The sequence below is a fragment of the Balaenoptera physalus genome (genome assembly GCF_965194825.1).
Source record: "Balaenoptera physalus genome assembly, chromosome: 8".
NCBI lineage: Eukaryota > Metazoa > Chordata > Mammalia > Artiodactyla > Balaenopteridae > Balaenoptera > Balaenoptera physalus.
In genome coordinates this window covers 9,232,758-9,255,343 of record NC_138887.1, presented here as the reverse complement: position 1 = coordinate 9,255,343, position 22,586 = coordinate 9,232,758, and the positions used below count along the sequence as shown (strand labels likewise).

General features: G+C 47.2%; 1 protein-coding gene across 5 annotated transcripts in view; it reads left to right on the top strand.

The window, feature by feature from the left end:
• The window catches only part of OGDH (oxoglutarate dehydrogenase), a 77,322-nt gene that overhangs the window by 40,629 nt on the left and 14,107 nt on the right, over positions 1-22,586 (top strand). For all 5 annotated transcript variants that reach the window (XM_082471515.1, XM_082471513.1, XM_082471516.1 and 2 more), the window contains 8 exons: positions 4,061-4,176; positions 7,170-7,324; positions 7,451-7,597; positions 8,124-8,214; positions 8,591-8,770; positions 13,105-13,233; positions 21,498-21,677; positions 22,017-22,169. In XM_082471515.1, coding sequence (XP_082327641.1) covers positions 4,061-4,176; positions 7,170-7,324; positions 7,451-7,597; positions 8,124-8,214; positions 8,591-8,770; positions 13,105-13,233; positions 21,498-21,677; positions 22,017-22,169 — 1,151 coding nt within the window. The remainder of the gene's footprint in view (positions 1-4,060; positions 4,177-7,169; positions 7,325-7,450; positions 7,598-8,123; positions 8,215-8,590; positions 8,771-13,104; positions 13,234-21,497; positions 21,678-22,016; positions 22,170-22,586) is intronic.

The window sequence follows — 22,586 nt, the reverse complement described above, 5'->3', positions numbered from 1 at the left end:
TTTACATGACATATCTTCTTCCATCCTTTTACTTTCAATCTGCCTAAATCACTGTATTTGAAGTCAAGCATATAGTTGGGTCCTGTTTTTTTAATCGACTCCATCAGTCTCTGTCATTTAAGTAGACCATTTATATTTAATGTAACTATTGATATGTTAGGGCTTAAGTCTACCATTTTATCCTTCATTTTGTTTGTCCCTATTCATTTCTCTGCTTTCTTTTTCCTGACTTCCTATAGGTTTTTAAACCTATACTTTAAAAATTCCATTTTTATTTATATATAGTCTTTTATCATATCTCTTTGTGTTTTTAGTGGTTTTTAGCCTTTTTAGTGGCTGTTTAGGTGTTATATCACTACATAACTTATCACAATCTAATGGTGTCATCATTTTACCAGTTCAAGTGAAGTGTACTTACCTCCCTTTACATCCCTTCATTCTCTCCATGTAAAATATATAATTATCTTAAATATTTCCTCTACATATGTTTAGAACTGCATCAGATAATATTACAAATTTTGCTTCAATCATCAAACATAATTTAGAAGACCCACGAGGAGAAGGAAAGTCTTTTATTTACCTGTATTTTTTAGTTCCATGTTCTTTCTTCCTTCTTCCTGTCTGATTCCTTCTGATATCATTTCCTTTCTGTTTACAACTTCTTTTAGCCATTCATTTAGGATGACAGATTCTCTTAGTTCTCTTCATCTGAAAATGTTTTGATTTCTCCTTCATTCCTATAAGATATTATCACTGTATATAGGATTATGGGGAAACAATTCTTTTCTCTCAGCTCTTGGTAAGTGTGGTGCTACTTCTGTTCTCCATGGCTTCTATTGAGAAATGCACTGTTATTTGAGTTGTTTTGTCCTCTGTTGAGAAATCCACTGTTACTTGAGTTGTTTTGCCCTCTAGGCAAAGTGTCACTATATTCTGGCTGCTTTCAAGATTTTTTCTTTGTCTTTAAATTTGTCTTTAAATTCAGAAGTTTAATTGTAACATATTTTGACATGGATTTCTTTGGCTTTATTCTGTGAGTTCACTGAGCTTCTTGAGTCTGTGGGGTAAGTCTTTGGCCATATTTGGGAAGTTTTCAGCCTCCCGCTTTCTCTTCTCCTTCCAGGATTCATCAGAACAACTGTGAAATCTTTTGTTACAGCATCACGTGTCCCCAGGACTTTCTTCCCTTTTTTTTTCCCCCCCAATCTGTTTTCTCTGTATTCTTCAGGTTGGTTTATTTCTGTTGTTCTCCCTTTAAGTTCACTGATCCTCTGTCCTCTGATAATGCCATTGAGCCCATTTACTAAGTTTTAATTTGGGTTATTATATTTTGCAGTTTCAAAATTTCCCATTTGGTGCTTCTTTGTATCTTAATTTTTTGCAGAGACTTTCTATGTCTTTGCTGAGACTTAATTTTTTTTTTCATGTCTCATGTTTTAATTGCTCACTGAAATTATTTGATAATGGCTTCTTGAGAATCTTAGTCAGATAATTCTAACATCTGTGTCATTTTGGTGTTAGTGTCTATTGATTATCTTTTCTCGTTCAATCTGACATATTCCTGGTTCTTGTTATAAGTGATTTTTCTTTTTTTTTTTTTAATATTGAAACCAGGACATTTTGGGTATTATGAGATGGGATCTTGTTTAAATCTTTGTTATAGCAAGGCTCCTCTGAACACTGCTCTGGTAGGGAGGGGCCCACCTAGTTACTCCCCAGTGGAGATGGACATTCTGGGCCCCAAAGTCTCTGTTGACATTAGGGTGGGGGAGTGGGCTAGTGCATTACCTCCCAGAGGAAATGAAAGTTTGGGCTTCCTCTTGGGCCTTTTCTGAAACCTTTGGGTGGGGTCAGAGGTCAGAGTGCACTGCAGCCTGGCAAGGGTGTTGATGGAGCTGCAGTGTGTTCCGTATGTTTGGGTGGAACAGAGCAGTTACAGTCTAAAAGTTTTCTGTCCTGCGAGGCTGCCTTTCTCCTGGTCCTTTAAAGAGAGCAGCTTTTGTTGGGGCTTTTTCTGTCTACACCTGTAGAAATTTACACATTCTTTGCTCCAAGTCTGGGATATGGGAGCCCAAAAGGAAACCCAGGGACCTCCTTGGCTGGTTGGCTCTTTTCTCCACCCTTTGGCGTCATCTTACATCTGTTTTATATATGATATCTGGGGTTTTAAGTTGCACATGGTGGGGGAATAGGTAGGAATATGTCTATACTACCTTCCCAGACGTCTGTAGATTTAAGTTCTCAAATGACTGAAGAACTCAGAAGCAAGGCCAGCAGTTTTGAAGTTTAGTAGTAGAGCCCAAGAATGATCAGTTCACAGTGATGGAAATGAAAAATCACACATATGGTGAGGCAGAGGGCTCTTCATGCTGAAAGGTCACGACAAGCCCACGTTCTCCTCTGGGGCACACAGGTCATTGGTTAGCTCCACAATCAAAATGTTCAAAATGTTCCCAACAGCGTGTGCACTCTTTGGATACCCCGGTTCCCTGAGCCCCCACTGCTGAGTGTTCCCATGAGCTAGGAAAAGTGTCCCCCAAATAACTCTGGTTTTCCTCCATAAACACTGAGAGCTGGGCTGTGAAGGGCCAGAGCCATGCTTTATCAAGCCCACGTGATGGCCCATCCTCATTCTTGATAGAATAACAGCAGGAAACGGGTGCATAGCTTAACCAAGCCACTCTACCATCACCACCGCCTCCACCCCAAGGTGAAAAAAAGCCAGGTTGCTTTTGTTTTAATAAAACAAAAAAAGGTTGAAAAACATAGAATTTGCTTTTAAAACTTAAAAAAGAAAAGTGTCCTAGAGCATTAGATAAATTAAAGCTGTCGTTCCCAAGCCAGCTTGAATAGGATCATCCAGGGATGTTCGTGGCCCATCCGTGACCAGTTGAGTCAAGTCCTGGCATTGGAGCCTGGAAATGTGCATTTTTACAACTCTCCCAAATTCCCTAGAGATTTGGATACACAGCTGTGTTTGCAAGCGACTGCTTAGGTCCCTTACTGGGCCCTCTGTCTTATTTACACTTAATTAGGCCAGGAAATGGGAGACTGTCTGATCTTGCACAGTCAGGTGTTAGAGACTGTAGGTGCTCGTTTCACATTTCATCCTGGCGTCTGGGATTGTGACCTGCACCTTGCCTCACTCCAGCCAGTATCTTGTGGGTGGGAGCCTAACCTGTAGTGTCACTGGACAGTTTTCCTCCAAGTCTCTTCCCCTGTGATAATTATTGCAACATGAAACAAGCGCATAATGCCCTGGAAAGAGCCCCTCCACTCCATCACGTGTTTGTCAGTTTGAAATATGCTTTCAGATGAGGAGGCACCTTGCACGTGGTGCTCAGCAAATAGCAGTGATGAGTCAGTGATAGTCGGTTCCTTAGCAATTAGTCAGTAAATACGTGTCGGTATTGGACTGGGGAGAGCGATAATCAGATCTGTGACTTACGAGCGCTGTCTGGAGGATGGGTCTTCATGTGCAGTTGGAGGTCTTCCAGGAGACGGCGCCGTCCTTCATCAGAGGTGGCTGTGGAAGCCTCTGCCCTGCTGCCTGGCAGCTCTCCCGCAGGCCACTGGGCTTCTTGGTGACTGTCCCTCACTTCTCAGTCTCCTAGCTTCCACTCACCACATACAAATGCCATCGCCATTAAGACATATATGACCTAGTCTAGTCCAGTTCCTCATTTTCTACTTGAATTCTCTCCTTAACTATTTTTCATTTGCTTTCTGATTGACTTACCCAGTGCCTTTTCAAAGCTAAATTGCTTTGTGTCTGTGGGACCTTGAAATACATTTTTCTCTAAATTATAAATAATTGGTGCACTGGACTAATATATGCATCATATGAATTTATTCTCCTTTACCTGTGATGCCAGTAATATACTCAGCTTCTGTTTGTTGCTAAAGTTTGTGTTTCTGGCTGTAATATAGTATTTATTTTCGTACATAACAGAGGTTTTTAGATTTTGTTCTTCTTTTTTCTCTCCCCTGGGGAGTCCCTCCCCCTTTTCCTAAACTGTGGCCCCTGTATGGCTGTGCCCGTCTCTCCTCACCCCCGTAGGGTTCTACGGCTTGGACGAGTCTGACCTGGACAAGGTCTTCCACCTGCCCACGACCACATTCATCGGCGGACAGGAGTCGGCCCTTCCGCTGCGGGAGATCATCCGACGCCTGGAGGTAAGAAAACACAAGTCGTTTCCAGAAACTCCAGTGGACTTGCTAAAAACTTGTGTTGGCAGGAGGCCTCCAGACTAGGTTGTTTTTCTCTTGATCCTATATTTTTTTTTAATGTAAGGGATAGGGAATTGTTTTGTTTTGTTTTTTGCTATTTTGTTGATGAAAATCCATGTTTTCTTATTTTTACAATCAACCATAACAAAATGTAGACTTTGCTTCCGACTTTAAAAAATGTGTCCTAAAGCATTAGGTAAATAAAGGGTGTCATTCCCAAGCCAGCTTGAATAGGAACGCCTGGGGAGATTCCTGGCCCACCTACTACCAACTGAGTCAGCTCTGGTTTTGGAGCCTGGAAATGCGCATTTTTACAAATCTCTCAGAGATAGGGATACACAGCTGTGTTTGCAAGCGACTGCTCGAGCCCCAGGTTGTACTGATCCAGCATTTGAAAGGGGCAGAGAGCCATGCACCGCTCTCATTTCATCCAATGCCAGAACCCAGGAGTTGGGCTGTTGTGGACACTTGGACCTGGACTCCAGGGGTCCCAGCCATAGCACCCCCTGTCCCCAGAGGGCCCCACGTCCACGGCTCTTCCAAGAGAGCCTCCCATTCTGACTTGTCCCAGTTCGGAATACCCCTTCTTGTTGTTTACAGATATTTGTGTAAACTCACCCGATGATGGTGGGTTGGGTATGTTTACACGTGACATGTGCATGCACTGGGCGGCTGTGTGAGCTGATAGAACTTAAGTATGTTCTTGGTCCCGTGACATAATAATCAACTTGCAGCTCTTTGAATATTTAAAGCGAGTGCAATTCCTTGGCTTCCTAACGTCTCACTAGAGAGAGAAGCTAAGAATCGGCACCTAAAACTCCCTGCCCTTTTCTCCTGGGGATTGAGCCAAGAACAAGAAAAACAAAATATGATCCAGGGGCCCAGTAACTATGTGTCCAAGTTAATAGCTAAATTCATGCTGATAATAATGGAGACATACTGTTTTTGACCTAATAGTTTCCTTTGAGCCTTTAATTGTTCAGTAATGGACATACTGCCCATCAGGCATAAGGAGCACGGGCGTGTTCTCCTGCCTCCATGGGTAAAGGAGGGAGCCCCCTCCCCCTCCCCTCCTCTTTCCTCCCCACTTCCTCCCTCCCCCTCCTCTCCCCCTTTCCCTTCCTTCTTTCTCTTCCCCTCCCCTCACCTCTCCCCTCCCACTGCCCTCTTCCCCACCCCTTCCTCTCCTCTCTGCTAGGCTTACAACTCAGACTTGGGTCCCAGGGAAGATGCACCCTTTTTTAAGCTGATGGAGGAAGGTTCAAGGTTCATGTTAACAGACGCTGTGGCTGGGCCATGTTTTCTCAAATGTGTTTGTGTAGAAATACACTTTCTTCTGCGGCTCAGTAGATCAGGGCACTGTCACTGTACAGCTCCGGTGGAAGTGGTGACTCGCTCTGGCTCTGAAGTCAGGGAAGGCAGGCCAGCACCCCCCATCCCTGGGCTTCTTGTGCATCCAGTTTATCACGTGAGGTGTCATCAGGGAAATATAGTTTTGGAGTTAATGAAAATACCTTAAACACCAAGGTCTTTCCCAGCTCCATTTCCTCTTTTTGTCCCTAGGCAAGATTTTCCTCCTCTTGGCTAGGATGATAGCGAGCGCGTTGTGGTTGGCCATTATTTTGAGTTCAGGCAAATGTCCCTTTGTTTCATTATCCTGGAATTAACATGCAGAGGTGCCCACCCCTGCTCTGGTGTCAGATCTGGACCCACCACTGGGATCCCAGGTGCATCCTCACCCTGCACTGTGCCAGCCAGTTTCCATGTCTGTAGTGAAAACCAAAGGGGGTCACGGACAGAACCACCAAGCAGAACTTGGCCCTCTAAGTGCTTGGTCAGCATGGCTGCTGCGAAGACGTTGAAAGGCATTTGTGGGCTCTAAAACTTATTGTCGGGAGTTCCCTGGTGGCCTAGTGGTTAGGATTCAGTGCTATCACTACCATGGCCCAGGTTTGATCCCTGCTCAGGGAACTGAGATCCCACAAGATGTGCAGCGCGGCCAAAAGAGATAGATATATATAGATAGATAGATATATATATAGATATATATATAGATATATATATAAATTAATTAATTTTAACAAATTATTGTCACACCAGGGCATTGCTTTTTAAATTCCTAAAAGCAGTGGTTAAGAATCCGCCTGCCAATGCAGGGGACATGGGTTCGAGCCCTGGTCCGGGAAGATCCCACATGCCGCGGAGCAACTAAGCCTGTGCTCCACAACTACTGAGCCTGCACTCTAGAGCCCGTGAGCCACAACTGCTGAGCCCGCGTGCCACAACTACTGAAGCCCATGCGCCTAGAGCCCGTGCTCCACAACAAGAGAAGCCACCACAATGAGAAACCCGCGCACCACAACAAAGAGTAGCCCCCGCTCGCCACAACTAGATAAAGCCCGCGTGCAGCAACGAAGACCCAATGCAGCCAAAAATATATAAATAAATAAATAAATAAATTTATTTTAAAAATAAATAAATACAAGCCTGCTAAACTTAAGTGACCACTGAGCTGTGATATCCACCGGCAGCACAGGACCTTTCTTTCTCAGGGTGCTGGGCACAGTCTGACCTTGAGGTCAGAGAACCTGTCTTCCCCAGGAGCTTCCCCGTCCCCGGGCTGGTGCTTCTGTCCTCCTGCCATGAAGGGAGCATGTCTTGGCTTAGTGGTTCTCACTGTCCCCTCCCTGCCTACTGGGCTCTGTACTCTGTGGAGGAAGTATTTCATGGCCAGGTTCGGAGTGAGAGGAGGTTGTGGGCCCAGACTTGGTGCCCCAGGTCACAGCTGGCTCTGTTGCATTTGAAAGGGAGGCCACCTGTTCCTGCCAGCCTTCTGGCTGAGTAGGCAGTCAACACACCTGGGGGGACATCCCCGTGATCATATATGTGTGTGTGTGTGTGTGTGTGTGTGTGTGTGTGTGTGTGTGCATGAAAAACAGATGGCGTACTGCCAGCACATTGGGGTGGAGTTCATGTTCATCAATGACCTGGAGCAGTGCCAGTGGATCCGGCAGAAATTCGAGACGCCTGGGATCCTGCAGTTCACCAACGAGGAGAAGCGGACCCTGCTGGCCCGGCTCGTGCGCTCCACCAGGTACGGGGCTGCACTGGTCCCGTCAGTGTGGTACAGCCTGTTGACAGGGGTGGGTGGGTTTGGAGTGTGGCCACAGCCCCACGCGAGCAAGGTTGGCCCTGGTGACTTGGCTTGGTTCCTGTCCAGGTTTGAGGAGTTCCTGCAGCGGAAGTGGTCATCTGAGAAGCGCTTTGGTCTCGAAGGCTGCGAGGTGCTGATTCCTGCCCTCAAGACCATCATTGACAAGTCAAGTGAGAACGGAGTGGACTATGTGATCATGGGGATGCCGCACAGGTACCTGGCCGCCCTTCATGCATCCGGAGCACGGGGTGGGGCACTAGGCAAGCGAGGAGGCTGGCTCGCCTGGAGCGCACTTGCACCCCTGCCCCGGGACAGCCGTCACCACGGCATCCCCCTCCCTCGGTAGCCACTGTCACACTCAAGGCCATAGTGGTTTTAGACAGACATCTTGGCCTCATGCCCTTGTCGGGGTCACCACTGAGGGAGGTTAACCTAGAGGGAAGGCTGCTCGGTGACGTGGAGCGGAGACCTCAGCTTGAGGCGGCAGCGGAGGCTGAGGGTGGAGCGTTCGCCGCAGGCCGGCAGTGTTTCTCCGTTTTCTACCTTTCTTCCTCCCACCTCGTCTTGGCCCTGGGTGCCGGGCAAGCAGAGGCTGAGTGTCCCACATCAGCTCTGCTCTCAGCTCCTCTCGGGCTGCAAACCGAGGCACTGCCTGTCCATCGGGGGAGGAAGGGGCTAGAACAGCATTGCCTGCTGCCCGGAACACAGCTCAGGCCCTGCTCGCTCCTCTGTGTACCAGAGGGCGGCTGAACGTGCTTGCAAACGTCATCAGGAAGGAGCTGGAGCAGATTTTCTGTCAGTTCGACTCAAAGCTGGAGGCAGCTGATGAGGTGAGACACCTGATTTCTTTTAGAAACTAGCATAGCTCCGACCCACACCAGACCCTGGTTCCACTTGTTTCTCCGGAAGGACCTGGGCGTGGGATCTTCCATACCACTCGCAAAGGAGGTGGCCGGTGGCCAACCTTCCGGAGAAAAGAGAGATCAGAGGCCTGGCAGCCCCTGCAGTCCTCCCCGCTGGGGTTTGGGACGTGCGCCTCTGGTTGAGGGACCTTCTCCCTGTGCCCTAGGTGGAGCCATTCTGGGGAAAGGCTTTCCATCCTTCCAGGGATGGGGGTTCTGGGAGGAGAAATAACACAGGACAGGGCTGTCGTGAAGAGTAAGCATCTCCATGCCCAGGATAAAGACTGACTGTTTGTACCTTCAGGGTTCTGGAGACGTGAAGTACCACCTGGGCATGTATCACCGGCGGATCAACCGTGTGACCGACAGGAACATCACCCTGTCGCTGGTGGCGAACCCTTCCCACCTGGAGGCTGCCGATCCCGTGGTGATGGGCAAGACTAAAGCTGAGCAGTTTTACTGCGGGGACACCGAGGGAAAGAAGGTAAGGCCACGGGGGCTGGCCAGGGGCGGCCCTGAGGCCAGGTGGTCCAGGACCGGCTCACAGCCTCAGGCACGTCCCAGACCTCATGTTTCTGGAATTTAACAAAATATTCTGAATGGATCTTGAAAGAGTAGCCATAGTGTTAATAAATTAATCCCAGTTACAGATAATGCTTCCTTCCAAGTTGTGACCACCAGAGCTAGGTGGGGAGTAGATTGCTTTCATTGTCACCACACCTGTGGAGAAGCTAGTCTTGCACAATATCATGGTGGACAAAGAGGGTTTGTCACTGAACAGGAGGAGAGAGTCTTAAGGAAAAGGTGTGGGTAAGCCTAAAGGAGGAATTGTAAAACTGACAGATGGGAGGAGAGGTGGTCGAGTTTGTGTCAGGGTGGCACCGTTTAGAGATGGAGAACAGCTCGAGTTCCGGGGGCCCTGGTACCGGCATTTTCCAGGTGTGTGATGCTGAATGTTTAATGTTGGTTGGCCAGCCTGCTTATGTATAGAAATCCTCAGTGGATTGTAACTGTTTGTCCTTGTTTAATCTCAAAGTAGAAGTCTGTCTGTAACAAACTGTACAGTTCTTATTACTTAATGATAACCTTAAAGCCAAGCAATAAGAGAAATCAAGTTTTTGTAGTGTCTGCGTGTGCATTCTGGGGCATGTTCAAAGTCAGCATCACCACCCTACTCTCAAGCATCTCTTGTTCTTCCTAGAAATAGGGTCATATGTGAGGGAGCTAACAGAACATACACAATGTGATGTAAAGCTGCAGGTTCACTGGTAAAGAACTTCCGAAGAGAGGTATATGGGTGTGGAAGGAAGTGGAATGAAAGGCAGTCAAACCCTCTCATCGATAGAGCAGGTAGTTGTCATATTTAATTAAAGAAACAGCAGGATTTAGGTAGACGGGAAGAAAAGGACATTCTCTGGAGATGAAAGAAGGACAAAGATGGAGGTGGGGTTGTGCTGTGGGCAGAGCAGGGAGGAGCTGGGGCCGGGGGCATCCTGGCCCAGGGTTGCCCTGGAGAGGGGTCAGACTTTTTAGAGGTGGAACCAAGTATTAGTTTACTAGGTTCTATAATTTAAAACACTGTGAGTCTACTCGTACTGTGTTTGGATGGTTAGAGGATAACGGGATCCCGGCCAGAGGTGGCGTTGGGAGCAGGAAGTGGTTCCTGCACCACGAAGAGTGTGGCCCACGGGGAGGGTGTCGGGACATGAGAGTTACTTCGCTGAGCTTGGGGGCCTGGACGGTGCCTCAGAAACTCCAAGCGGGTAGAAAGTGGCTTCCTGTGCGGCCCCCGAGACCACCAGTGACACAGTGGCTGGGGACAGATAGGGAGGAAACCAGCATCAGTGACCAGTGCCTCCAGCATTTCCTCTGTCTGTGGCTGGGACCCTTGCCCAGGCATTTGGGGCCAGGGAAGGGAACAAGATTGCAGAAAACTCTGTGACATCCACATTCATAAATTACAGACAGGGCTTCCCTGGTGGCGCAGTGGTTAAGAATCTGCCTGCCAATGCAGGGGACACGGGTTCGATCCCTGGTCCGGGAAGATCCCACATGCCGCGGAGCAGCTAAGCCAGTGTGCCACAACTATTGAGCCTGCGCTCTAGAGCCCGTGAGTCACAACTACTGAGCCCACATGCCACAACTACTGAAGCCCACGTGCCTAGAGCCCGTGCTCTGCAACAAGAGAAGCCACCGCAATGGGAAGCCCGCGCGCCACAACGAAGAGTAGCCCCCGCCCGCTGCAGCTAGAGAAAGCCCGCGCGCAGCAACAAAGACCCAGTGCAGCCAAAAATAAATAAATAAAATAAATAAATTTAATTAATTAATTAATTAATTAATTACAGACCAAAAGCCACTCCAGCATCGCTTGCTCAGAATGCTGGAAACATCCTGAAAAGGAATGAAATAACTAGGGAAAAGTGGTGGAGGGTATCTAACATGCTTCAGATGATCACAGCAATCCATCCTGTGAGGCCAGGAGAGGCTGATTAGCCCTGTGTGGTCACCAGGCACTTTTCTGAGGGAGTGCCCTGTCCATGGGAGTGCCCTGCCTGGCGTGGACGGCCCATCCCTCCAGGCCCCTGCCCCCGCCCCTCTATCTGAGCCCACCCTTGCCCATGCTCAGCGGGTGGGTCCAGACCCCACTAGTCCTTCACACCTGCTCTCCTTGCTACTCTTCCCAAACCCTTAGGCAATTATCTGATTTCTGTTAAACCCAGAATCCAGGGAGCTGGAGTATTTGTTACATAACCTTCAGTGTTTCAGAAAAAAACTATGTAATTTCTATAAATGTGGCCAAGGTTGTTCTATAACCTGGTGCAAGACTGAGCCTGACCCAGCTTGGCTCAGGGCTGATGTGGCCCTTGGGGCATTCGTGTGGGAAAGCAGCTCCCTAGTGCCGCAGGTAGCCTGCCACAGATGGAGGCCCGCTCCTACCTGGGTCCAGATTGGGCCGCCAGGGTGTGTGATTTGAGCAAGCAGCGCTGCGCTGAGGGAACACGAGGGACCGAGTGCAGCCTAGCAAGGGACACAGTGCAGCTTCTCCAGAAGATCAAGAGAAACAGCGTGAGGAGAGGGGAGGCTGACCCTGAGGTGCCCAACGGCAGAAGGCCGAGGTCGTACAGAGAAGGCTCTGCAGAGAAACGCGCGTCCTGGTGAGCAGGAAGAGGCGCCACGTCCCCTGGTCGTTTGGGCCCTGGCAAGGCTGCAGTCCTCTGAGGAGGTCCCTGCGTAAACCCGACACTGTGTCCACTTCCAGCTTTCCTAGACCATCCCTGTGTCCCCCAGGGCAGGACACATGGGGTTCTGCTAAAAAAAAAAAATCTAGATTTTTGTCCCTGAAGAGCATGTGGACCTTTCCTTCCTGGCGCTGCGGACCAGGGAGGTGACAGGAGCTGAGGAAACACAGCAAGAGGGCATCAAGGAGCAGGGGTGGCAGGGCCGTGGGGCTGTACCAAGCAAACAGGTAACGTATTGAGGACAGTGGGAACAGCATCTCGCGGTGTAGGAGGTGTTTATAAATGCGGAAGGAGGAAGGCCCAGAAAAAGGATTGGAATTGGAGGTATCGTAGTTGTACAGTGTACAGATTTAGAAATCTCTGTGTACGTGCACCTGTACATCAGGTTTTTGGCTCTGTGCGGAAAGAGCCTAGAAGTGGTGCTGTTCTAGGGGTGATGAGCACACGAGTATTAGTCTTCAGGGCCGTCCTCCACTGAAGGAACCAGGCTCCTCAGAGAAGTGTCTGATTCCAGGGCTGGGCAGGAACAGTGCAGCAGGGGGCTGAAATCTCTGTTGTGCCAGAAAGCAAGGAGGCCCCCATGAGCCATGGGGCCTGTCCAGATGGCACGGGACCCCCACACCAAGTTTGGGACAGTGTGAGCGTCCAAATAACTACAGATACTAGTCAGTTACAGCCAGTTGAATATAACAGGAATCCGTGAGTGCATATTAATACAAATAAATAAAAGTCGAGAAGAGAAAGCTCTTATGGAATGCCAGCGCATGAAGGTAGGAGTGACACCTGGCAGCACCCCAGAGGTGCCGCTCAGGCTGCTGGGTGGCTGGAGGTGTGGTAAGGAGCAAGATACAGAAGTTCTCCTCACTGTTCTCGTTACTGAGGAGAAATGGTGAGTTTAAAGGGAGAAACAGGGACTTCCTGGCGGTCCAGTGGTTAAGACTCTGCACTTCCACTGCAGGGGGCGCAGGTTCGATCCCTGGTTGAGGAATTAGGATCCCACATGCCGCGCGGCGTGACCCCAAAAAAAAAAAGGGAGAAACAGACAGCTACTGGTCCAGGTGATCCAAGTCAGCTTCATCCACGTGGGGTAGGCCAGCTGTGGCGTCCCCTGGCGTGGAATGCACCGTTCCTGAGTCTGGTCACACAGGACCATCGGAGCCCAAGGCCTGTCCGTGACATGGAGATGGGAGACACAATGGGCTGCTCCAGGTCGAGAGGCTAAAGAGGCGTGGCCCTAAGAGCACGTCCACGTGGGGTCTGGGCCAGCATTGCTTTCCTGATGAGAGGGTCCTGCGTGGTGGGTGCAGGGGTGGTGGGCACTGGCTCTGCAGCAGATGATGGCGGGGTGGCTGGTGTGCAGACCTGGAGGGCACCCTCGTGGAGCACATCCTCGGGGGAAGGGGGTGCTGGGGGGCGCCTGGGGGTCTTTGTGCCTTCCTGCCATTTTCTTTCTAAGTTCGAAATTATCTCAAAATACATCATTTTTTGAAAAGTGGATTGTGACTGAATCTCCAGTGTGCCTTGTGGACGTGGTGGTCAGGACCATGTCACATTTGAGGTCTCCTTTGCATGTCTGCAGGTCATGTCCATCCTTCTGCACGGGGATGCTGCATTTGCCGGCCAGGGCATCGTGTACGAGACCTTCCACCTGAGTGACCTGCCGTCCTACACGACTCACGGCACTGTCCACGTGGTCGTCAACAACCAGGTAACCTGGGCTCCAGGCGGGCTCTGGGGTCTTTGCGGCAGAGAAGGCTGCGGAGGCCACAGCATCAATTAGACTTTCTCCTGAGGCTTCTGTGCTCACATCAGCCTTACTTAGAATGACATGTGTTCATCATTTAATACACTTGTTGTTTTCTGATTAGTAAACTTGGACAAACAGGAAACTTTCTTTAAAGTGGAGAGATTTTAATTACAGTGTTTAAGATCATGGTGTTATTTCAGAATATTTTCTTCCATACCCACAAGCATATAGATGGCTCCTCTTTTAAGAAACTGGGTTCTGTATACACAGTTTTATATCCACTTCTTATTTACCACAGTGTTTTCTCATGGCATTATATATTCTTAAAATATTAATTTTAATGGAAATATTCATTATAGGTTGTTTCATAAAATAGATATTGAAAAGGTGCCAAGGAAAGAGAAAGGTCTAAAAACAACCTATCTCTGAACTGTGTTTTAAACAGATGCCCAAACACAGAGAGTCTTTACTGCTTTTTGGGTAGGGGCTGAGATGCTAACAGGAATGGTCTTCAATCTGGACAGAGTACAGCAAAGATCATTCACAGGGATTGGAAGCCCAAGACACAGGGGGATTTTTTTTTTTTTTAAAGAAAAAAGTTTTTCCATGAGTAGTCTCCAGAGTCAGGTGAATTCCATCCCAGGAGTTTTTTGTTTGGTTGATTGGTTGTGTTTTTTGGTGGTTTTTTTTTTTTTTTTGATTACTTATTCTTTTTATTTATTTATTTATTTATTTATTTATTTTTGGCTGCGTTGGGTCTTCATTGCTGTGTGCAGGCTTTCTCTAGTTGCGGCGAGCAGGGGCTGCTCTTCATTGTGGTGCACGGGCTTCTCATTGCAGTGGCTGCTCTTGTTGTGGAGCACGGGCTCTAGGCACGCAGGCTTCAGTAGTTGTGGCATGTGAGCTCAGTAGTTGTGGTGCGCAGGCTCTAGAGCGCAGGCTCAGTAGTTGTGGCGCACGGGCTTAGTTGCTCCGCGGCATGTGACATCTTCCCGGACCAGGGCTAGAACCTGTGTCCCTTGCGTTGGCAGGCAGATTCTTAACCACTGCGCCACCAGGGAAGTCCCTCTCCATTTGTTTAGATTGGGTAATTTCTGTTCCATCTTTAAGTTCACTGAGTCTTTCCTTTCTCCCTTCCGTTCTGCTATAGAGCACCTCCATTCAGGTTTGGGGTTTTTTTCCCTGATTTCCAACCCCCCGGGGGATTTTGTTTGTTTGTTTGTTTGTTTTTGTTTTTTCAACGCTAAAGTTTCCACTTGGTTCTTCTTGTATCTTCTGTGTCTTTGCTGAGTTTCTATTTTTTCATGTATTTCAGGCATGTTCATAATTTTTATTGAGGTATTTTTATGAAGTTTGCTTTGAATTTTAATGAATTTTAATTTTATGAAGTCTTTGTCAGATAATTCTAAAATCTGTGTCATCTCAGTGTTGGCTTCTAATGATTGCTTTTTCTCATCAAGCTAAGATTTTTCTGGTTGTTGGTATAACAAGTGCTTTCTTATGAAACCAGACATTTTGAGGATATGTTATGAAACTCAGGATCTTATTTAAATCTCCTGTTATAGCAGGTGTCCTCTGGACATTTCGGGTCGGGGTGGGGGGACAGTTGTTACTGCCAGGTGGGGTAGGGGTCCAGGTTCCCCACCCCAGGTCTGTTGATACCCAGGGAAGGGAGGGGACGGAGGGTGGGGCAAAGGTGCTTTGTTACTGCTTCCCAAGTGGCCTCCACTAACACCAAGGATGTAGTGGTTGCCTAATTACCAGCAGCCTAGGGGGACTACTGGGGACACCGGGCCTTTGCTGGGGCAAATGGGGGTGGCCACAGTGTTTTCTGTGGGGTTGGCTGCAGCAGGGTGGTGATTGTCTAAAAATCTTCTGTACTGCTAGGCGACCTGTTCCTGGTCTTCTGGCCAGAGAGAGCCACTTTCCTTGAAACTTCTTTTTGCTATGCCTGTTGGTGTTTCTGAGTTGCCTGCTTCTCTGGCCCTAAATCTGGGCTATATGAGGCAAAAAGATAGCCCTGGGAATGATCACAAGTCATTCCTCGGGACCTGAGGTCCCCGGCTGATCTGCTTGCTTCTGTCTACCTTCAGTGTTTGTTTTATATATATAATGCCCTGGGTTTTTAATTGTACTTATTAGCAGGAGAAGGAGGGAAAGGTACATCTCCTCCATATTCCAGAAGCGGAAGTCCCTATGAGCATTTTTTTTTTAAGTGTAAATTCCATTTCTTTAGTAAATATAAGACTATCCAGTTTATCTGTTTCTTCTTGAGTGAGCTCTGGTTACTTCTGTCTTTCATGGAATTTTTTCATTTCATTTAAGTTGTGGAATTTATGAGCATAAAGTTTGCAGTGTTCTCTTATTAGGGTCTGTTGTTTTATCCCTTCTTTCATTCCTAATATTGGTAATTTGTGTGTTTTCTCTTTTTCTCGGTTATATAGATTTGTTGTTGGTTTCAAAGGAACAGCTTTGGTTTCATTGCGTTTTCTCTGTTGTTTTCCTGTTTTCTATTTCATTGGTTTCTGCTCTTTGTAATTTCTTTCCTTCTACTTGCTTTGGGTTTAATTTAGTCTTCTCTTTCTAGTTTCTTATTTCTTATTCATTGATTTGAAACCTTCCTTCTTGGCAATATTAACATTTAACAGTATTTGAATTTAAGAATCACATGATACAAATACAGTACAGGTGTGTATATGTGTAGCTGATTCACTTGGTTATAAAGCAGAAACTAACACACCATTGTAAAGCAATTATACTTCAATAAAGATGTTTAAAAAAAAAAATACAGTACAGGTAAGCCTTTGGTTTGTCAAACTTCTTATGACAGAAGGTCAAGCATTTTGGTTGAACTTAAGTGAGACTGTGTCCAGAAGAGAGTCTTAGGATGGCATAGTGTCTGGAAAATTACCCTAAAAGGAAGCCGTGACCATGTAGCCCAGAAGATAGAAGACTCCTAGAAGCATAAGAGCTGTTTTCAAATAAATGAATGCTTCACAAAGCAAGGAATATAATGGGCAGAGTCCGCACCAATGCATAGCAATTACCAGGAAGCAGCAGATTTCAGCTGAATGAAAAGAACTTCCAACAATCAGACCTGTTCCTTTTTTTTTTGCACCGCATGAAATTTAATAGGGTGGGGAAGACACTGAAAACAGGGGACAGGGAAGAAGGTACAGAGTCCGGGTTGGGTGAGGACCTTAGTTAGCCAAATCCGGGGCCTTCAGGCCCACCCAGCTGCATCTGCAGGTTGATGCGGTAGCCCTTTAGGCTGCAGAGTACCCGGCCCATGTGGGAGCAGGGGTAGTGGTGTGGATGGGGGCAGCCAGGGACAGAGCTGCAGGGTTGAAGGAAACAGGGCTCCAACCAGGATAGACCATTTGGCTCTAGGGTCCCCTCTGGCTCTCAAACCCAGCAGTTCCACTTTGTGGGGTTTTCCTACTAGTACACTCACTCCCAAATGTCTACTGAGAGATTTCTTTAAAGATATCACTTAGGGAATTCCCTGGCTGTCCAGTGGTTAGGACTCGGTGCTTTCACTGCGGGGGCCCGGGTTTGATCCCTAGTCAGGGAACTAAGATCCTGCAAGACACGCAGTGTGGCCAAAAAAATATATATATATATAATATATATATTATATATATTATATGTACATAATATATATGTCACTGCTGCAAAATTAATATCTTAATAAAACTGGAAGAAAAAATAAATGTACAAAACTGAAATAAATAAATAATATGGAGGGGCATTGTGGGGAAGCTATCACTGCTGCAGCAAGACTAGAAACCAAAATTTCTACCACTACATCAGTAGGGAGCTAGTTAAATAATTTATGATATATCCATCCATGTGTCACAAGGCTTAAATGAATTAATGCATATAAATTAATATACATAGAGTGCTCAGAATAGTGCCTGGCCCATAAATAAGCACTAATGTAAGTTAACTGCAACCGCCGTGTAATAAAACCATTTGAGAGAGTAGGATCTATATATACTGTTGAAATGAACTATAAGATACATTAAGTGGGGAAAAAAAGTACAGAACAGAATGTGGAGTATAACTCCATCTCCGTGTGTGTGTGTGAGTGGGTGGGTATGCGTACACCCACCATATGTGTTTAAAGATGAAGAAATCAGGGACTTCCTTGATGGTCCAGTGATTAAGACTCCAAGCTCCCAGTGCAGGGGGCCCGGGTTCAATCCCTAGTCAGGGAACTAGATCCCGCATGCCGCAACTAAGACCCGGCACAGCCAAATAAATAAATAAATATTTTTTAAAAATAAAATAAAAAAGATGAAGTCGGTAACAGTGGTGGATATTGGGGAGGACAGCTGGGGGACTGAGGTCTCAAAACTTCGAAGCAGTTCACTTTCTGTGATGTTCTAGCTGTAATGTGCATATTATGATCACTGTCTTACCTGCTCCCTACCCTCATTTCCCTATGGGGAGACCCAGACCCAGATGGACCATGGGATTGATCAAGGTTCTCTGTAAGTGCTCATCAGAATTCTCCCTGGTACATCTTTTTTTAATGTTCTCATCAGTTTGTGACTATTTCTAATCTTTTCTTTAGTCAGTGTAATAAAGGAGTTTATGTAAAAGCAATTCATCATAAATAAATAAAGAATTCTCAGACTTCTGTAAGAACTACAGTTTTGCTAATGTTTTCTTAAATCTTTTTACTGTTTTTCATAACATCAGTCATGACATGGGGCCAGTAAGATCTGTAGCAGGAAAGGAAAGACGTGCTTTGCTGAGGCTCTTGTTTCTCTAAGGACATATGTAGGATTTCCTCTTCTGAACTTTTCTTCTAAGGAAGCCATCAGATGCTAAATGTTTTTGTATAAGAATGTTTATGGGCGGGGGGTGAGGGGGGCTTCCCTGGTGGCGCAGTGGTTAAGAATCCGCCTGCCAATGCAGGGGACATGGGTTCAAGCCCTGGTCCGGGAAGATCCCACATGCCGCAGAGCAACTAAGCCTGTGTGCAACAACTACTGAGCCTGCGCTCTAGAGCCTGCAAGCCACAATTACTGAGCCCGTGTGCCACAACTACTGAAACCCGTGTGCCTAGAGCCTGTGCTCCACAGCAAGAGAAGCCACCGCAACAAAAAACCCATGTACCACAATGAAGAGTGGCCCCCACTCACCGCAACTAAAGAAAGCCGGCACGCAGCAACAAAGACCCAACGCAGCCAAAAATAAAAATAAATAAAATAAATTTAAAAAACAAAGAACAAAAAAAATTATTAAAAAAAAAGAATGTTTATTGGGCTTTCCTGGTGGCCAGTGGTTAGGAATCTGCCTGCCAATTCAGGGGACACGGGTTTGAGCCCTGGTCAGGGAAGATCCCACACGCCGTGGAGCAGCTAAACCCATGTGCCACAACTACTGAGCCTGCACTCCAGAGCCCACGGGCCACAACTACTGAAGCCCACACACCGAGAGCCCGTGCTCTGCAACAAGAGAAGCCACTGCAATGAGAAGCCCGTGCAGTGCAACAAAGAGTAGCCCCCGCTCGACACAACTAAAGGAAGCCCGTGCACAGCAATGAAGACCCAATGCAGCCAAAAATAAATAAATTTATTTTTTTAAGAAAAGATTTTTCAGGGAAAAGTTTAAAAAAAAAAAAAAAGAATGTTTATCAAAACCAAAGAGTCTGGGCTTCCCTGGTGGCGCAGTGGTGAAGAATCTGCCTGCCAATGCAGGGGACACGGGTTCAAGCCCTGGTCTGGGAAGATCCCACATGCTGCAGAGCAACTAAGCTTGTGCACCACAATCACTGAGCCTGTGCTCTAGAGCCCGTGAGCCACAACTACTGAGCCCATGTGCCACAACTACTGAAGCCTGCGCGCCTAGAGCCTGTGCTCCGCAACAAGAGAAGCCACCGCAATGAGAAGCCCGCGCACCACAATGAAGAGTAGCCCCCGCTCGCCGCAACTAGAGAAAGCCCATGCGCAGCAATGAAGACCCAACACAGCCAAAAATAAATAAAATAAAAATAAAAAAAATAAAAAAAAAAAAAAAACCAAAGAGTCTTTGTATAAATTTTGGCAAAGCCGTAGGAAGCAGTATTATATAATCATTAAAATATTTAATATCCTGGGGAAACGGTCACAATATGGTGAGTGGAAATGCAGGGTACTCATGCTGCTAGTAGGAGGGTGAGTGGTACAACCACTTTGGAGGGCACTTGGTGGTATTTAGGTACAATGTTCTGACCCTGTGGCTTAATTTTCCCTTCTTAGGAGTACTGCAGAGAAACTCAGTGTTTGCTGGAGAAAACCTCCATAAGAATGTGTAACAATGTATTAACCACAAGTTGGAAACAACTAAATGTCCAACAACAGGAGAATGGATAAATGAACTGTGGTATATACTATTCAGTACTTAGATTTCACTAAGCTCTACTACAGGAAGTAGAGGTACATGTTTCAACCTGGATGAACCCTGAGTATAAATACTGAACAGAAAGCAAGTTGCAAAGGATTTGCACAGCATATAGAGTATGACACCATATGTAAGGTACATAGACTATATATCTCTATGGTTTAAAAGACATGGAAATACTCTTCCAAAATGTCAGTGCTATGAAAAACCAAGAAAAGCAAGAAGACTTCAAGATTAAAGGGGACTAGAGAGAGGTGACAACTAACGCAGGGTGATGTGCTGAATTGGATACGGGACTAAGGCAAGAAAGACTGGACATCGTTATTACAATTGGTGGAATGTGTCTACTGAGGGTCAGACAACGGTATTCTGTAATATTAAATTGCTTGGGCCAAGAACTGCACTCTGGCTGGTAATGAAATGTCCATGTTTTAGGGAATAGGGACGTCTACTACTTACCTGCAAATGGTTTAGGAAAAATGTGTGTGTGTGCGTGCGTGTGTAATGGAAAGAGCATGAATAAGAAAAGGGGCAAAATGGCAACAGTTGGTGAATCTGAGTAAAGACTGTGTGGGAGTTCTCTGTATGCTTTCAACTTTTCCATAAGTCTGAATGATATCAAAATTTTAGTGACCAATAAGCCTAAGAAGATACTATATATTGTTTATGGATGTGTGGAATACATATTGCAACACGTAGAAACTGTGTCCTCCACCTTCAGGGCCGTGCTCCCTGTGTGTGGGCCAGCTGTATCAGAAATGTATAAAAAGTCCTGAAACTGTTAAGATTTGTTCATTTTGGCTTGTGAGTTCATGGGTGATCATTATAGTATTATCATACTTTCTATATGTTTGAAGTAGTTCATAAAAATAAATTTTAGGTATTTGTTTTCTTTATTTTATTTTTTATTTTTTTGGTTGCGTCAGGTCTTAGCTGTGGCAGGCGGGATCTTTTGTTGCAGCATGTGGGCTCTTTGTTGTGGCGCGCGGCCTCCTCTCTAGTTGTGGTGTGCGGGTTTTCTCTCTCTAGTTGTGGCGCGTGGGCTCTGTAGTTTGCAGCACGCAGGCTCTCTCGCTGAGGCGCGCGAGCTCAGTAGTTGTGGCTTGTGGGCTTAGTTGCCCCGCAGCACGTGGGATCTTAGTTCCCCGACAAGGGAACGAACCTGCATCCCCTGCACTGGAAGGCGGATTCTTTACCACTGGACCACCAGGAAAGTCCCCGTGAAAATAAATGTTAAATGCAGGTTATAAAATTACGAATATATGGTTAAGTTTTAGTACATCTAAGTGGTGAGGCCTTTAAATTTTCAAAGAAAAAAATGCTAATGTTAAGTGACCAAAGTGCAAAATTACAGAAATGATAGGATCTGAAATTTTATATTTATATTTCATGTGTATGCATGCAAAGAAAATCATCTGGAAAGGAAAACATCAAAATATTTACACTGAACCTGGTAGAATATAGTGACTTTAATTTTTCATACTGTCTTCCAAACTCTGCTGAACATGTATGAATTTTGTTAGCAGAATAGGAAAAAAAAACAATTAAAAAAAAAAATAGTGTTTGGGAACTGTCTTAGAGTAGGCCAAGGGCAGCCAAGTGACCTCCGGCAAGTGGCCTTCAGGCTCCACCCTGCCTGCCGTTAGCCCCGCCCTCACCCTCAGACACGTAACATTCCTGCTCCTGCCCTGCCCTCTTATCCTGCCCTGCCCTCAGCTCCACCCCCTGCCATTGGCCTGGAGGGTGGGCCTGCTCTGGCCCACCCCACCTCTGCCCCACCCATGCCCAGCAGCATGCCCAAGCCCCCTGGCCAAGCTGCCTGTCCCTTGCAGATCGGCTTCACCACCGACCCACGCATGGCCCGCTCCTCACCCTACCCCACCGATGTGGCCCGAGTCGTGAATGCCCCCATTTTCCACGTGAACGCGGATGACCCGGAGGCAGTCATGTACGTGTGCAAGGTGGCAGCCGAGTGGAGGAGCACCTTCCACAAGGACGTGGTGGTGGACCTGGTGAGTGACCTTAGCCCGTGTCCTGAAGGGAGGGGTCAGGGCTCCCTAGAGCCAGGGCATCTCACTGCCCCTCCTGAGAGCTCCTGCATCTTCGGCCTGGGTGACCTGACCTGGGGAAGAAGGTAGTTGGGATCCTGTCCCGAGATAGTCCCAGGTCACTCTCGTTTCATCTCATGTGACAGTCAAAGCAATTCTAGCGAGTGAAGGAGAGAGAGACAGGACCCTAATTCTAGAAGAGGTAAACTGAGGTGTCACGTAGGAGAAATGGGGCAGGTCCTCGTGGGTCCTGGGTCCCGGCCAACATGGTCCCTGATGCTGGCGTCTCCTGGCTGTGTTCAGGTGTGTTACCGGCGCAATGGCCACAACGAGATGGACGAGCCCATGTTCACGCAGCCGCTCATGTACAAGCAGATCCGCAAGCAGAAGCCCGTGCTGCAGAAGTATGCCGAGGTGCTGGTGTCGCAGGGCGTGGTCAACCAGCCTGAGTATGAGGTGCGTCCCGGCTCTGGTCCCAGGGGGCCTTTCCAGAGCCAAGGAGGGATAGAGAAGGCCCACCACAGGGCCAATGCTCGCTTTTGCAGAGTAATTAGGATCCAAGTGAGAACATGTGAAATATTTCCAACTATAGCATTTCGGTGCAGAACTTCTTGGAGAGTCCAGGCTACTGAGGAGTTGCGTGAGGGAGGTGGGACCTGAGAGCACTTTGGCACAAGGCAGTGGCCTCCTTGGCTTACAGAGTCCCGTGCACAGGGGTGAGAGGCCGAGAGGCTGATGAGGGATCCAGCTCGTAAAGGGCCTGCTGTGACCTGGTCAGTTCTGGCTGGTTATGAGTGCGAAGGCCCGTGCAGGGTGACGGAGAGGGAGGAGCAGGGCTGCGTATGAGCAAGCGTGAGTCGGAAGTATGGGAAG